The sequence below is a fragment of the Eutrigla gurnardus genome (assembly GCF_963514095.1).
Source record: "Eutrigla gurnardus genome assembly, chromosome: 9".
Lineage (NCBI taxonomy): Eukaryota > Metazoa > Chordata > Actinopteri > Perciformes > Triglidae > Eutrigla > Eutrigla gurnardus.
In genome coordinates, this window is record NC_139923.1 from 10,498,971 (window position 1) to 10,514,965 (window position 15,995).

At 41.7% G+C, this 15,995-nt stretch overlaps 3 protein-coding genes across 3 annotated transcripts; all 3 read left to right on the forward strand.

Moving 5' to 3' along the window:
* Positions 1-552: 552 nt before the first annotated feature.
* kbtbd4 (kelch repeat and BTB (POZ) domain containing 4) lies at positions 553-4,358 on the forward strand. Its single transcript, XM_084018374.1, has 5 exons — positions 553-662; positions 1,401-1,875; positions 1,956-2,097; positions 2,790-2,896; positions 2,994-4,358. The coding sequence occupies exons 2-5, from the start codon at positions 1,414-1,416 to the stop codon at positions 3,852-3,854; spliced, it is 1,572 nt and encodes a 523-aa protein (XP_083874500.1). The 5' UTR covers positions 553-662; positions 1,401-1,413; the 3' UTR covers positions 3,855-4,358.
* Positions 4,359-5,119: 761 nt separating this feature from the next.
* On the forward strand, positions 5,120-11,587 carry rapsn (receptor-associated protein of the synapse, 43kD). Its single transcript, XM_084018040.1, has 8 exons — positions 5,120-5,777; positions 6,306-6,644; positions 7,372-7,530; positions 8,407-8,505; positions 8,601-8,723; positions 8,833-8,886; positions 9,263-9,462; positions 9,645-11,587. Exons 1-8 carry the CDS (start codon positions 5,553-5,555, stop codon positions 9,715-9,717), a joined length of 1,272 nt encoding a protein of 423 aa, XP_083874166.1. The 5' UTR covers positions 5,120-5,552; the 3' UTR covers positions 9,718-11,587.
* Positions 11,588-11,876: 289 nt separating this feature from the next.
* LOC311019128 (zinc-binding protein A33-like) lies at positions 11,877-15,961 on the forward strand (the record flags this gene model as incomplete). The annotated part of the gene is made up of 6 exons (XM_084018359.1): positions 11,877-12,298; positions 13,712-13,807; positions 13,963-14,193; positions 15,105-15,127; positions 15,213-15,331; positions 15,411-15,961. Exons 1-6 carry the CDS (start codon positions 11,909-11,911, stop codon positions 15,959-15,961), a joined length of 1,410 nt encoding a protein of 469 aa, XP_083874485.1. The 5' UTR covers positions 11,877-11,908.
* Between the last annotated feature and the right edge of the window lie 34 nt (positions 15,962-15,995).

The window sequence follows — 15,995 nt, forward strand, 5'->3', positions numbered from 1 at the left end:
TATTTGTCAGTAAATCCTTATAACCTTGGTAAATGTATGAACAAAAGTGGAGACATATTAGCAAAATACAAAAAGGTTTTATTTTTGGTCAAAACACACAGTAAATGTATAGTGCACATCTCCCATTCTGTACATCAGTACACACATAAGGGCAAAATAAATGTTTAGGCACTTGACAAAAAGTGAGGCATCAGACCCTCCCTAACATCTCTGCCCTCCTCCTCTGCACCCTGTGCCACTGCTACCACAGGCTCAACTGCTGTTGCTGCAGGTGTGTCCCATCCTGTCACATAGATCTCTCCATCTGAAGATTGATGAATATTTTAACAAGGCCGATATAATTATCAAAACATGCCCTGGAGTCAATAACTGTGTAGCTAATTAAGCAATTAGCCAAATGTCCAAAGCGCACAACTGACTCCTCTAATTTCAACACACTTGTTTAGTATATTTGATCATATCTGATATCTATTATTGATTATATCGTGTGAGCTGAGTCTCTGTAGGAATATTGACTTCAAAGAATATTTCCAGAAACAACTGCAGTAGAGCAGCTCCGCTAACTGGAGGCAGCAGCGGCGCCAGTTGACGCTAGCGACCAGTTTATTTACTTCCGGGGTAAAGGTCAGCTGCTCCCGAATGATACAGTCGTGGATACACAGGTAACCACCGTTGTTTACTAGTCGTTTTTAAAGCGTTACGGTTCATTTGTCTCATCTGCATTCGTCATGATAACCGGACTTTCACGATATGACGGCTGAATTGTGACTCGAGGGAACTTTAGCCCGCTAGCTAGCTGCTGCAGGTGCTACCGCTAGCTGTCGCTAATTAGAAGCTAAACACAACATAGCGTTAGCTTTAGCATCACACCCTCATGCGTGGATGAACTGCTGACGTTAAAAACGCGTTGCATCGGCAACATAACCAAGGTTTTGAGCAGCTGCCTTTCTGCTTCGCATGTTAGGACTCATTAATATCCATCGAGCTGAAACGTATGCGGTCTAATGTAACAGTCCTATACATCCTACCTTCAGTGTACTCATAATGTGTTTACATCAGACTTGTCAGACTGATTGTTTGAGATCAGAAAGGTATTTATTCACCGTAATGGTGATTTTGGAGGCTTCAGTTGTATTATGTTATGTTGTACAGCGCTGACAACCCTGTACCCCAAATCCCTCAGTGTGTGAGTGATTGAATGTGCTTAGATAGACCTTGATGGGCAGCTTGCATACATACCCACCCACCCACACACACACACACACACACACACAGGTATATTACCTTAATGGAGGCAGTATTTTTTTTATTAGACTACAAACTGTTTTGTATCTGCTATATTAGTCTTATAACATGGCAATTGGGTTTTTATGTAAATGGTTGCTAACTACTGCTGACAGGTGAGCGGCAAAGATGGAGTCCAGCGAGGATGGGGGGCTCAGCGTCGGAGGCTCTGTGGGAGAGGAGAACTACTTCCTGGGATACACCTTCACCGACCGTTCCCACTCCAGCCGGGTGGTGAAGAGCATCATGGACCTTTGTCTGGAGGACGGCCTGTTCGCCGACGTCACCGTCACCGTGGATGGCAAAGAGTTTCACCTGCACCGGCTGGTGCTATCGGCACAGAGCAGTTTCTTTCGCTCCATGTTCACCTCCAACCTCAAAGAGTCCCACAACCGCTCTATTGAGCTGAAGGATGTCAGCGCGACTGTCTTTCAGCTGCTGATTGACTACATCTATCACGGCACGATAAAACTGAGGCTGGAGGAGCTTCAGGATACCTACGAGATGGCAGATATGTACCAGCTGACTGCACTGTTTGAAGAATGTTCCCGCTTCCTCTCACGGACAGTAGAGGTCAAGACCTGCTTACAGGTGATTCACGTTTTCACAAGTCTCTGCTGCGGTGTCGTAACTCTCTATTATCAGTTTAATGATGACCTGTTTTCGTCTAGGTGATGTGGCTTGCAGATAGACACAGTGACCAGGAGTTGTATGCTGCAGCCAAGCATTGTGCTAAAATCCACCTGGCCCAGCTGAATCAGACTGAAGAGTTTCTCAATCTGCCTCTCTGTCTGCTCCTGGACATCATCAAAGGTATTCCCCCGTGCTGTCCTATCACGATGTGCCAGGATGTCAGATACCATGTTTTTACATTTACCACAATGTCCTGTATTATTTATATTACTCCTAATCATAATCGCTAGCAGAGATGACGTAATACGTAATTTTAATTTGCTGAGACATGCAAGAACAGTTTAGTCCATTCACCTTGAATACACATTTTTATGGGGCGGCATATTTAATAAATTGTAAAACTAGACAAGTATGAAGAAGTTAAACACAAAATCCAGGACAAAATGTGTTTAAATTGCCAAATGCATGAAGGACAGCTGGCAATACACCACAAACTGTGTGACTTCGTAAATTAATAGATTTATAATATTATAGTGAAATTATATGCCCATTAATTTACCAGCTGTACCTTCTGCATTTGGCAGTTTAAATTGTGTTTCTTTTAGTCTGGATTATGACTAACTTCCTCACATTTGTGTATTATTATCTCACAATCCACACACGAAGCTTTGATTGGTCAGTAGGCAGTGCGTTTGTACGAGTTGGTGTCTTATCTGTCGGGTAAGAAGTGAACCACCGTTATAGGACTGAAAACCTGAAGTTACCTCACTAACCCGACTCTCGCTTTGTAGTACAGGGCCCCAGTAGCTCTATGGTAAAGCAAATCACTGTATAATGTGAATCACTAGGTTTTGTGTTTTGTTTGTGTTCAGATGGAGTTCCAAGCTCCCAGAATCCAACAGTGGCCATCGAGACATGGATAAACCACAACAAGGTGGAGAGAGAGGAGTTTTCTTGCATCCTCAGAGAAAACCTCAAGGTAACATTCACTAGAGCTGAAAACTATTTTGGAAGAGGGGACTTTCTGTTGTAATTATTTTTGAATGTCTGATGTTTCTTATCTTGTGTGTCTACAGGAAATCGGTGAGAATGTCCACATTTACCTGATTGGTAAAGAGGAGGCGCGGACTCACTCCCTGGCTGTGTCGCTTCACTGTGACGAGGACGATTCAGTCAGCGTGAGCGGCCAGAACAGTTTATGCCACCAGATAACTGCAGCCTGTAAACATGGGGGTGACCTGTATGTGGTGGGGGGGTCCATTCCTCGCCGCATGTGGAAGTGCAACATGCACACTATGGACTGGGAGCGCTGCGCCCCGCTGCCCAGAGACCGCCTCCACCATACCATGGTCTCCGTCTCTACTGAGGATGCTATCTACTCACTAGGAGGTAAGACGCTGCAGGACACGCTCTCAAACGCCGTCATCTACTACACAGTGAAAGACAACATGTGGACAGAGACCAGCCAGCTGGACACTGCAGTGTCCGGTGCTGCCGGGGTTAACCTGGGTGGTACCATCTACCTGCTCGGAGGGGAGGAGAATGACATGGACTTTTTTACCAAGCCATCTCGACTGATTCAGTGCTTCGACACCGCCTCCCAGAAGTGCCAGATCAAACCTTATATGCTGCCGTTCGCGGGCTGCATGCACGCTGCCGTCCACATGGACGTGATCTTCATCGTAGCGGAGGGAGACTCCCTGGTGTGCTACAACCCTCTGCTGGAGAGCTTCACCCGCCTGCGCTTCCCCGAGGTGTGGAGCTGCGTCCCTTCTCTGTGGAAGGTGGCCAGCTGCAACGGCTGCATATACGTCTTCAGGGACAAATGTAAGAAAGGCGACGCAAACACGTTAAAGTTTAACCCGGCCACATCTGTCGTCTCCGTTATCAGAGGTATAAAAATCCTCCTCACAAACTGGCAGTTTGTTTTGGCCTGAACTGTCCTCTGGGTGTTGGTGCTGTGGTCCACACAGCCGCCACGGACAATCAGGGAGACTGTTGGAAAACGTACTTACTTCTTACTTCACCATTCAGACATCCGGTGAGGAGACCTGCTCTACATGTTGCTGGTTTCGCCTTCTTGTGTTATTCCAGTGTGTCTCATTGTGGATCCCTTAAGCTAAGAAGTCAAATAATTTGTAGTGATGCTTCACCCAGTGAATCAACATTGTTTTCCATGCACTGATGGCTTATTGACAACGCATGAACAACTTGAGTGTAAAAACTTCCTTCTGTGTATATTGAATGTGATTAAGTGTATCATGGTGTTGTTGGTTAATAATCCTCACATGTGGAATGTGTATGAACATTATACCGGAGGATGTTTTTTTTTTTACTATTTTCCACAGTTTCTTGTCTTGAGATTGTATTTTTTGATGTACAGTATACATGTCCAAGTTAATCTGTTCACAGAAATGTCAAATATATTGCTGTAGCTAAAAGCTGTCACTTTTTGTCCTGATATTTATGGCCCTTTAGCATCTATGCATTAACTATCTCTCACTAACGATACTAATTTTATCACCAGGGATTTAGGATATTTCTTTCTTGCACCTGTGATGCTTTTAGAAATGTTGCACTTTGTTGCTGTAAAATCTTTGACCCGACAAAGACATAACTCATAACAGTATTTATCTTAGGGCTGGTAATACATCTTGTGAATGGTGAGGTGGTAAAGGTGCCTGTTTTGTCCTGGGGGGGGGGGGGGGGGGGGGGTTAAGGAGAGAAAGCTAGGTTGTGCAGCTGAAACCCAAGCTCAGTAACATGTCAGACTTTGTGAACTATTCTAAGCATCAGTTGCTGACGCCAAGATGAGGGGTGGGGGTTTCTGGGGCCACATATGCGCCTCCATAAGAACTCCCAATAGGAGTTGACGGCCACTACATCTGACCTGCAGTCCCTTATTATGCTGGCAATACCGCTGTTTATAGCCCCCATATCACAGCTCACAGTGCCACACACGCCAGTCTGGTGAGATCAAGTTGTGGATGTGTGTTTAACGCTGCGGAGGGCTGTAAGTTAAAAATGTGTAGTCCAGTATTTGGTCAGTAAGTGAGGTTTAGTGCGAAGGTAGATCGCTAGGAGCTGTATTGACCTTGGGACTGCTTGCTGAGGGCAGGACAGAATTCCTGAATGGACACATGGTCTAGAGTGACAAGGCCATCTGCTGTAGCGCCAGCAGTAGGAGGAAGGTGGAGGGGGTCGGACACAGGGGTACTGAGAATTCCTTTCGCTGGGGTGTGGAGGGAGCAGATATTCTGGGATATCACTGCTAGCACGCCGCTGGGAAACGTGTTTCTTTGGCATTTTTCAAGCGGAAATCTGACAGAGAATTTCCGAACACTTGATGGTGAGAGGGGATCATTGCAGGGTTAAATGGAGAAGGGTTTTTTCAGGCCCTGCAGCTCCCCACGAAGCGACTGGTGATAATGGTCTCGGTGTGTTACCATTTTACTTTGGTGGATCCAGTTTCCTCTCCATCTCTGCACAGTCGGAGCTGAGAGAGCGGGATCTGGTAGGCTTTCTGGCAGCGACAGCTCGGAGGATCATCTTCAAGGGATCTTCTTTGGAGTCGTTCTGTGCATGGCAAGGATCTACTTTCTTGCTGCCTCACTGAAATTGCATGGCCTAAACGAATGAATATTTTTATGAGGAGCCTTGCACCAGAGATGGGCCAGGACCAAACCAAGCAGCAGATAGAGAAGGGCCTGAGGTTGTATCAGTCTAATCAGACAGACAAAGCCCTGCATGTCTGGACAAAAGTGCTGGAGAGGACCTCAGATCCTGGAGGCAAGTTTCGGGTGTTGGGCTGTCTGATCACGGCCCACTCAGAAATGGGAAAATATAAAGATATGCTCAAGGTAAGCCTCCCAAAGAACAGTATGCTACATACAACCACTCACCGTAGTTAGCTAAACATAGCAGTGTCCCATTCTAAATGTGTGTGGTAAGAAATTCTAGCATTTTTGCCACAGTGTGATCATATTTTGTGTTACGCAAACTGCCATTTGTGTGCCAGTGAAAATCCATTCAAGTTTACATGTCCTGTGGGACAGGTACGATTTCCAACAACCTCCGAATGACTGTTGAACGAGAAGTGGTGGAAGGTCGGCCTCTTGGTGCCGTTTACAGTGATCTTGAGAAGCATGGGTTAATTTGTGGCTTCCGCACGATGCAGAGTAAATAAGTGTCCTGCAACCTGAGTATCCGTGTGGGGTGTCTTGTTGACATAACCGTCTTTACTCAACAGCACCCACTCTCTTACACCTCACTTTAATGAAGACTTCATAAAGTAGAGGCCCCATGCCTTTTGAATACATGCATCATATCATTTCTCTGTTATTAAGTATGTTTTTGAATGTAGTTTTTTTGCCGCTCTCTCTTTGCAGTACGCGCTTGATCAAATCGACACAGCCAGAGAAATGGAGGACCCAGACTACCTGACGGAGGGCTACCTGAACTTGGCGCGCAGCAATGAGAAGCTGTGTGACTTCCAGAAAACGGTGTCCTACTGTAAGACCTGCTTAAACATGCAGGGCACCACCGTTAGCCTGCAGCTCAATGGCCAGGTATGTCTCAGCATGGGCAATGCCTTCCTGGGCCTCAGTGTCTTCCAGAAAGCTTTGGAGAGCTACGAGAAGGCCCTGCGCTACGCACACAACAACGATGACAAGATGCTGGAGTGCAGAGTCTGCTGCAGCCTGGGAAACATTTATGTCCACCTTAAGGTATACTTCCTTTTTTATATATATATATAAAACTAATGAAACTGTTGTGAAAGCTCATTAGGATCATTTTAATGTGTGCTGCACTGCAAATACCACACTCTTTCTCAGCATTAGATTTTAATTAAATGTCTTTATTAATGTTGGTTGACATATTAGACAAGCAGGTTGAATAAGAATCTTTTCTTTTTCTGTAAAAAAAAATCCTTGCAGACCTCTCTGGTATTTCATTTCGGTAAAACCTTCATTGGATTGCACGTGCAACTTGATTGTGCAATCAATACTGATGTTGCCAGCGTAATTTGCTGTATGATAACACTGCAGAGCATCCAGTCAAACATCATCCACGCTTAGCTGGTGTGGTCCTGGGCATTGTGGAACAAGGGCGGCGTGAGTCACTGACTGGTGGGGGCCCATGTAGTACCCTTGATATTGAGATTTGTAAAAGTAATCCCTCGGCTTCCTGTGGGAGGGCAGGTTGCAATAGGAATGAGATGAAGTGGCGTTGAAGAATGCTCTCGTATGACACGTTATTCAATGGAAGAAAACATATAATATGTCCATTAAAGCTAGAGAGACGTGTTAAAACATGTTTTAACACTGCCAACGTTTGAGGTGTCAAAGGAACAGAATAACAAACCAAAGTCAGAAGTATATACATAGGACATTTGACGAAGACACGTCATTTTGTACATCAGAGGTCTTACTCATCCGTAACGTCTGCCAACAGGACTATGAGAAAGCCCTGTTCTTCCCCTGCAAAGCAGCTGAGCTCGTCAATGACTATGGCAAGGGTTGGAGCCTCAAGTATCGAGCCATGAGCCAGTACCACATGTCTGTCGCCTACAGGAAGCTGGAGCGCCTGCCAGACGCCATGGAGTGCTGTGAGGTATTGTTTTATAACTGTCCAACGCACGGTGCCGTCCTCAGAGACGGGCCTCAGCCCCACTAAGACACGGTTGTGTAACTTGCGGAGAATGTGACAGTTTTTCTTTCCCCACAAAGTCGCCGTCCCCTTATGTCTTTGGCTGTTTTGATGTCGGAGCTGCAGATACAGTAGACGATGTGCCGCTGACAGGTGCAAGTGCCAGTTGTTACGTTGTAGAAGGCCTCAGACCTCGACCAAAATATGCTCACAGAGGCGCTGGTTTGAAGTGTTAATGAAGCCTTAGTCTTCACTCCGTTCTAATTATGTACCGAGGGTGAAAAATAGCTTGATGTCATTGCCTTGGAGTGCAAAAGTAAAGTAACAAGACAGCAGGATGCATTTCCGATTTATTACTTTTGCCGGGAGCATTTATACAAAAACACGTACACGTTATCATATTTAGAATACCGGAGTCCTAAAGGTGAAACAACAATGCTTCACATTCCACATATCGCTTCTCAGTCGGGTTTATTTTTGAAAGTTAACTTCTAAATCAAGTGACTCCATGCAATATATAAATGCTTTTCATTGTAAAAAAAACTCTCAGCTAAATGCTCTCATCCATGAAATGTTTTAATCATGTTACATATTTTCATCTCTAACATGGATTCATTTTAGAAGAAGTAGAATTATATATTATGGTACTTTATTGTTTAATACTGCGATTGAGTTTGAATATATCTGCTGATAATAAACCGGACTACCTTGAAAGTCTAACTGCCAAATAATCCAAAATTATTTTCCATAATTTCCCATCCTTGAGTGCTAAGTTTTGGTATCACAGTTGAGGGTCAGACAAGCGTCTCTCTCTAATACTTGTGTCTTCCTCTTCAACAGGAGTCTATGAAGATTGCTCTGCAGCACGGCGACCGTCCTCTGCAGGCTCTGTGCTTACTAAACTTCGCAGACATACACCGCTGCAGGCGTGACGTTGATGTAAGATGCCACTTTTGTGCTTTCTCACACAACTCTTTGTTGCTTTGGCATCTATATGTTGAGCCTTATTTGGCTGATTCTCTTCATCCATCTAGAAAGCATTCCCTCGCTACGAGTCGGCACTGGGTATCATGACGGAGATTGGAAACCGTCTGGGACAGTCACATGTCTACCTGGGAGTTGCAAAGTGTTGGCTCCTGCAGAAAGAATTTGACAAGGTACTTATAATTACATAATAATCCCACTTCAAATATTACAGTCTTATGACTGACATAAATGTTTTATTGTTTCTCATAATAAGTCCCAACCTCACTCTTACATTTCTAGGCTCTTGATTCTCTGCAGCGAGCACAGGAATTGGCAGACGGGATGGGAAACAAGGTAAATGCTGTGACACAGAACACAAGTAGAGTAGAGCTGCAGTTATTTGGCAGAATTGATCAGCAACTAGTTTCATAATTGAATTGTTGTTTAAGTCATTTTTTTAAGCAAAATATAAAAATGTTTGTATGAATGCCAGGGTAGCAGACAAATTCCATGTCTGAAAAGGTCATTCACCATTGTAAAGTATTGGTTGGATAAAACAAGTTATTGTTGTAAAACCTTCAAGGGAAGTAATAACAGAATGTTTTGATGTTTTTTGGGGACAAAATAATGAACTTTAGTAGTGTTTAACTGCAGTCCTGGTTGTGTTACTCGAGAAAGAGTCCATATTTCAGTGATTTCATCGTCGTCTCTTTGTGATTCGTGTCTTCAGCTGTGCACGCTGAAGGTGCACTGCCTGAGTGAAGGCATTTACCGGAGCAGGGGGCAGCAGGAGGAGCTGAGGGAGCAGGTGGTGAAGTTCCTGCAGTGTGTCGAGGAGCTGGAGCTCTACTGTGGCATGTGTGGCGAGTCCATCGGGGACAGGGACCAAAAACTGCAGGCCTTACCCTGTTCCCACATTTTCCATCTCAAGTGGGTGTTCTAGCATGGCACACTATTTATTTATTTAAGAGATAAAACACGTTATTAAGTGTACTTTTTATTTTGATGTTCTTTACACATAATATTCCCATCTGCTCACAGTAACACGTATATATTTCTTTACTTGAAGAGCCAAGAGCTGTTCTTGACAAATGGCCGTTTTCTCCTTTCAGGTGTCTGCAGACAAACGGAACGAAGGGCTGTCCTAAATGTTTCAAGTCCTCCATGAAGCCTGGATTTGTGTGATTGTGCGACTGTGATGGTGAGTTGGATCTGCAGACACGGCGTGAAGCCTCACAGGCTCCTGACTGATCTGAGAGAAGCAGGCAGCCTCGGGATGTGCTGATGATGTTTGAGGAGGAATAATTCACCGCTCTGTGAAGACGATGCTGAACTGAACCCAGAGGGTCTCAGCGTGCGGCTCTGAGGACACAATCCAGACATCCATCTTCATGGCGGACATCAGTCCGTGAGTTACAGCTGACTGAGGGGGTATACCGGACTGATTTCAATATACGTTGAAGAGGAAAGAGCCAACGTCTCTGGGGACTGGCCTTTTTGTTGCAGGATTTACATCTAGAGGAATACGGACCGCCCAAATAGCATTTATAAGTTGTATTCACCGTTTTATGCATTAGAATTGTCTCATAAATGACGATCTTCAGTGATCACAGGATTTGTTATTCAAATTCTGATATTACCTTTTACATAACATCCACTTTTTCTTTAATCGACAGGTTGCAGATTTGTATTTTATCAGAACATGGCAATTTCTTACATGGTATATTTATTATTGTATTCATGTACATACTATTCTTGTGTTTTAAATGTTTGACTTATTAGAGGTGTTTTTGTAAAACAAGCTAAAATCTCTTAACCATTCAAAAACTAGTATGTCTTTACAGAATAGGTTCATGCAGCTGTTGTTTTCCCTTTTCCACTGAGATTAAGGAACACACATTGTGACCATAGAAATTCCTTTTCTATCCATGTTTTACTGCATCAACATAATATTGTGGCAATTTTAAGGTCAAAAAATGTTGAGATGGAAACCTATTGGGAAAGGATCTTCTTGTCAGATCATCAATCAGTCATATCAGAGGAGATACATGCAGTATGTTTTAATGTAGTGTTTTCATATCTGTAGTCATATGTAAATATGTATTAATTGGTCAAATGTATTTTGATGATTTCCTTGCAGAGGCATTGTAATCTTAAAGTGGTTTCGAGTGAGGAAGCCAGAAAAGAAGAAGAAATCAGCCGTCACATCAGTTAATGTTGCATGATTTATTTACAATGACGAGAAACAAAAGGTTACATCAAAAGATGACTCCATGTAACTGTATTTACTTATTTTGGAATTGTTTATTATAGTTTTTCTTAATATCCAGAGGCTTTTTTTCATTCATATTCCTTTATATATTTGTTCGATTTATTTTAGACTTTGGGGACAAAATGCCCATAAATAAAAACATTGTTTTTCATACAGCAGATTTTCCTCAAAAAATCTTATTCAATGTATTTTAAGTAAGATTACAAAATGAGATTACTGTATTCAAAACATTGATGAGGCATGGATCAGTTCAATTGTATGGTCAGAACAGGAAAAATAATTAATATTAACATTTCTTGAAACATTCATAATTAAAGCAAAGAGGTGATGAACTTATTTCATCAAACTTGAGGAATACAGTCAATAATACTGTAGCTTCACAAATATATTGACTTTTCTCTCTATAAAACGCCACGTAGGTCGCCAGCATAAGAGAGAGATCAACACATTTACTTTTGCACAAGTGCCTCTGTTTCTCACACATCACTAACAGACCTCAACTTCTGAACAGCACCTGGTTCTTCTTGGAGTCAAACGTTAAAGCATGGATATCATATATGTTGTTCTGGGGTATAATAAGATCTCATCTTTCACGGTTTAAACTACCTCTGTTTTTGCCTCGAAGCTTTGCTCTCAGAGGATTAATGCAGTAATAACACGCCATTTAAATACATGTAGAATTGTTATGTTTTTATAGACATGTTAATATAACCATGTTATAAATGATTTGGAATGCATTGTTAATATATTTATTTGAGTCAAACATGTTACTGTGTTGAATAAGGAAACATTTCTTTATTGAGAATAAAGTGCACTCAACGTGAATATAAGTCTATTCTGTGATCTTAGTGCTGCTATTGACTATACTGCTACTGCTATATCCAAATATATACATAAATGTGTGTGTGTGTGTGTGTGTGTGTGTGTGTGTGTGTGTATGTGTGTGTGTATGACATAGTATGTGTACTTGATGTGTATTAAACCAGTCATACTAGTTTGCCAACATTTACAGGAGTTTCAACGAAGCGTTCAGGGTTGTGCCGCCTGTCATTTATACCTGAGGAGCAGGAAGGAAACCTCACTTTACCTTACCGGAACAACCTGATGGCAGCTATTTCATTCTCTGCCGGGGATTTACATTGTCCTCAATGCTCTGGGATTTATTGCCTTCCTGTTCGCTTAAAATGCGGCCACAATATTTGCAGAGTTTGTTTACAGAAATTCTGGGAATGGAAAGGATGCAGAGAATGTCCTGTGTGTGGCGACGTGTCCGTCCCTGGGAGGCCTCCTATCAATTTGGCACTAAAGATAGCTGCGGACGAATATCAAGTGCATATGACCAACAGGAATGAAGAAGTTTGTCGTCTTCACAACGAGAAGCTGAAGGTTTTTTGTCATAATGACCAAGAGCCCATCTGTCTCGTCTGCCAAACATCAAAACAGCACAAAGTTCATGAGTGTTGCCCAGTGGAGGAGGCGGCCCAACACAAAAAGGTAGAGTAAAAATAGAAACCGGGAAAATAACAGGGGGATTAGCTGCACTCCAATGCAAGAAACACAATAAGTAACTTGGATTCAACTAACATTTTTATTGATTTATTTATTTTTATTTGACAGGGACAGTTCATATTAATCAACATTTCTGTAAATATGCCAGATTTAGCCAGAGGCCGGTTTCCATCTGCAGTCCCTGGCCAGATGTAACAACAGGCTCCCTAAAAAAATGGAAAACAACAGCAAATTTACAAGTAGGGTTAAGAAAAAAACACATTAACTACGATAAAAGCGTATAGTCAAGGCAATAGCGTAAAGCACATACAGGGAGGCATGCATCAGTACATTAAGATGTGTTAGACATACAGGCAGTAGCCCACCAGAGCATACAGTACATGCACAGGGAAACATACAGCAACATTGCATAAAGAAAGACAAAAAAAACATGTCTATCAATCATGAACCAAGAAACACACAAAGAATAAAAACTACAATAGTACATAAGAAGCAGCACATGATAGACATAGAACGAACTACACAGAAGACAAATTTATAGACACGCCGATACAAGAAGGCAACAGCAGGGCGATCAGGTTTAGTGCTGGCAGGTCATGTTATCAATGAACAGCTGTTTCAGATTGAACAAAAGGACCGATATGTTTGTCTCTGATACCTGGTGATGTTGTTCCATGCTCCTGAGGCCAGAGAAGGCTGACTGACTAAAGGAGCTTTTCCTTAATGGAATAATGCAGTCGCCTCTTGTGACTCCTCTTGTGATCTGATGTGGATTTATTCCAACGTTAACAAATTCTCTGAGTGGAGGAGGGGACATGCCATGTATGATTTTGTAGAAGAGACATGCGTTTTTGTGCTTAATCATGTTTTCCGAACTCAGTAGATTGTATTTTCTTCAAATTGCACAGTGGTGGAAGTGTCTTGTTTTTGTCCAGAGGTCACATGACCAGCTTGTCAAACAGGTCATGTGAGAGAATATCATTGAATGCATGTACATCATGGCTGCCTGGCTGGACTTGGAGTTTCTTATAAATTTGAGATTGGCAAGATTGAACTGAATCTGTTTACAGACTGTTTTTGCAATAACTTTCATAATAATTGTTTTCTCAATCAAATGATTTCTCTAGTCTTGTGTCCGTTGAAGCTGTTCTACTATATAGTACTATGTATACTACTATTATAGTATAGCCATCTAAAACTCAGTGCAATTTAGTTTACAATGATTTTAGAAAAGAGCAATTTAATTTGTCAATTCACTTTAAATGTCATTGTACAATTTGCTCAATAATAAGTTTGTAGTTTCATTTGAAAGACAAGAAAAAACACAAACAAAAAGCAAAACTGATTAATTATTGAGATAGTTAAAAGTAATGTACTTCTTTTCTTTAACATTTTCAGGCAGAAATTTCTGTCATGCTAGAGTCCTTGAAGAAAAAGCTCAGAATACTGAACAAAACCAAGGTTCACTGGGAGGAAACCAAAGACTATATACAGGTAACCATTACGCATAGCGAGTTTTGTTGTACATCTACTCTGATTACTCAATTAATATTGATTGAAGATTAATTGTTAACCGCTTGATTCTGATTCTGCCCACAAACATTCCTTTGGTTTACTGCAGAAAATAACCATCTCCCTCAACATTACAGAGCCAAGCTCAGCAAAGCGAGGAAACCATTAAAGAAGGGTTTGAAGAGCTACATCTATTCCTAAGAGAGGAGGAAAAAAGTAGGCTGAAGGTGCTCAAACAGGAAAAGGAAATTAAGACCCAGGTGATGTGTCAGAAACTGCAAAACATCACCGACCAGATCATAACTCTCTCTTCCACCATCAGTGATATTGAGGCAGAGCTCAAAGCAAAGGACTTACCATTTCTACAGGTACATTTACTGCCATATTTACAATTTAAGCCATCACACGATAAGAGTAACATTCACACACTGACTCCAAAACATGATGTTAAATCATTTCTATACATGACAAAAAGTCCAAATATAGCATGGCGAAAAGAGTCATAAAAAAGTCATAGTATAGTATCAAATAATCGATATGTTGTCGAAAAAGGTAATGATACAGCCTTTTAAAAAAAAGTCATAAAAATAGTCAGTATGTTAAAAAAAAAACTTTAAAAAGTCACAGGTTAGCATGTTAAAAAAAGTCATAAAACTTTATATTTTGTTGAAAAAAAAGTTTAAAAAAGTAATAAAAACATCATAGTATCATATGTAAAAAAAAGTCATAGTAGAATATGTAATGTTGAAAAAAGTAATAGTATAGCATGTCGAAAAAAGTAAAAAAAAGAGTCATAGTATGGTATATCGAATAACGTCATTAAAAAAGTCATAGTATAGCTTGTCGAAAAAATTATAAAGGAAGTCATAGATAGCATGTTGAACAACCTCATAATATAGCATGTTCCCAAAAAGTCATAATGTAGAACGTTGGAAAAAAAGTCACAGTATGTTAAAATATTGTATGCCATTAAAAAACTAATGACATAATCATAATAATGCATATGTAATAAGAGGCATAGTATGGGTTAATAAGTAATAAGTAATACAAAAGCATGCCATCTTGCATTTGGCAGGAGTTAAGTTCACCATGTATCTTAGTTTAGTATGCCTGCATGCTAATATGATCATTCACCATTTAATGCATTATTCCTTTTGACCCAAAGAAGATCCGACTGGGATCTAAATGGAAAAATCAAGCCTTTTGATCAGTACTGATGCCGTGCACCTATATATGATGTACATACAACCTAACACTGCTGTTGTTTCTTTTACTTAAGGACTACAAGCAAACAAAGAAAAGGTATGCATAACTCACTGCTAAAATGATCAAAGACCATCTCCCTAAGACAATGTTTTCTTTTTATGTAATAACTTCAACGTTTCAGGGCCAAATGCAACATTCAAGAGCCAGAATGTATCAGAGATATCCTGATCAACTCTGCAATTCATCTAGGATTACTTAAGTTTGGAATTTGCAAGAAGATGGTCAATACTGTCACGTGTGGTGAGTGAGCAGACAATGGCTTCAAAAGGTAAAGCTTGCATTGTAGTATTTCCTCGATTCATTTTGTTTGTACTTCCAGTTCCCGTCACTCTGGATCCAAACACGGCCCACGCCAACCTGAAGTTCTCTGAAGAGTTGACTTGTGTACAATACAGCAGTAAGCAGCACCTCCCCGACAACCTTGAACGCTGCACCAGCCGTATGTGTGTGCTGGGAGCGACGGGCTTCACCTCTGGGAAACACAGCTGGACGGTGGAGGTGGGCCAGGGCAAAGACTGGTACATCGGAGTGGCCCAAGAGTCCGTAAAAAGAAAGAGTACCGTCTTCCTCAACCCAACGGAGGGTTTCTGGGTGATCGGCTTGTACAATGGAGACTCATTCTGGGCTCAAACCTCGCCTCGCGCCAAGCTCGTGTTGAAGCAGAAGCCTGACAAGATCACTGTACAGCTGGACTATGACAAAGGAAAGGTCGTTTTCATCAACGCTGCTGATTTGACCACAATACACACATTTAAAGATAGATTTACAGAAAGGATTTTCCCCTACTTCTCCCCTGGATTGTGTGAAGAGGGGAAAAACCCCACCCCGCTGAAAATCTGTCCTCTGACAGTAACAGTGGATGTAGAGTAGACTCAAATACTGAAGACACGCGGCGTTGGAGTTG

Bases quoted from the DNA above. Each gene is read 5' to 3' on its own strand.
- rapsn (XM_084018040.1), top strand. From the start codon at position 5,553: ATGAATATTTTTATGAGGAGCCTTGCACCAGAGATGGGCCAGGACCAA. The intron at 7,531-8,406 runs GTATTGTTTTAT...CCTCTTCAACAG, and splicing joins ACGCCATGGAGTGCTGTGAG to GAGTCTATGAAGATTGCTCT. The intron at 8,724-8,832 runs GTACTTATAATT...TTACATTTCTAG, and splicing joins TGCAGAAAGAATTTGACAAG to GCTCTTGATTCTCTGCAGCG.
- kbtbd4 (XM_084018374.1), top strand. From the start codon at position 1,414: ATGGAGTCCAGCGAGGATGGGGGGCTCAGCGTCGGAGGCTCTGTGGGA. The intron at 1,876-1,955 runs GTGATTCACGTT...GTTTTCGTCTAG, and splicing joins AGGTCAAGACCTGCTTACAG to GTGATGTGGCTTGCAGATAG. The intron at 2,897-2,993 runs GTAACATTCACT...GTGTGTCTACAG, and splicing joins TCCTCAGAGAAAACCTCAAG to GAAATCGGTGAGAATGTCCA.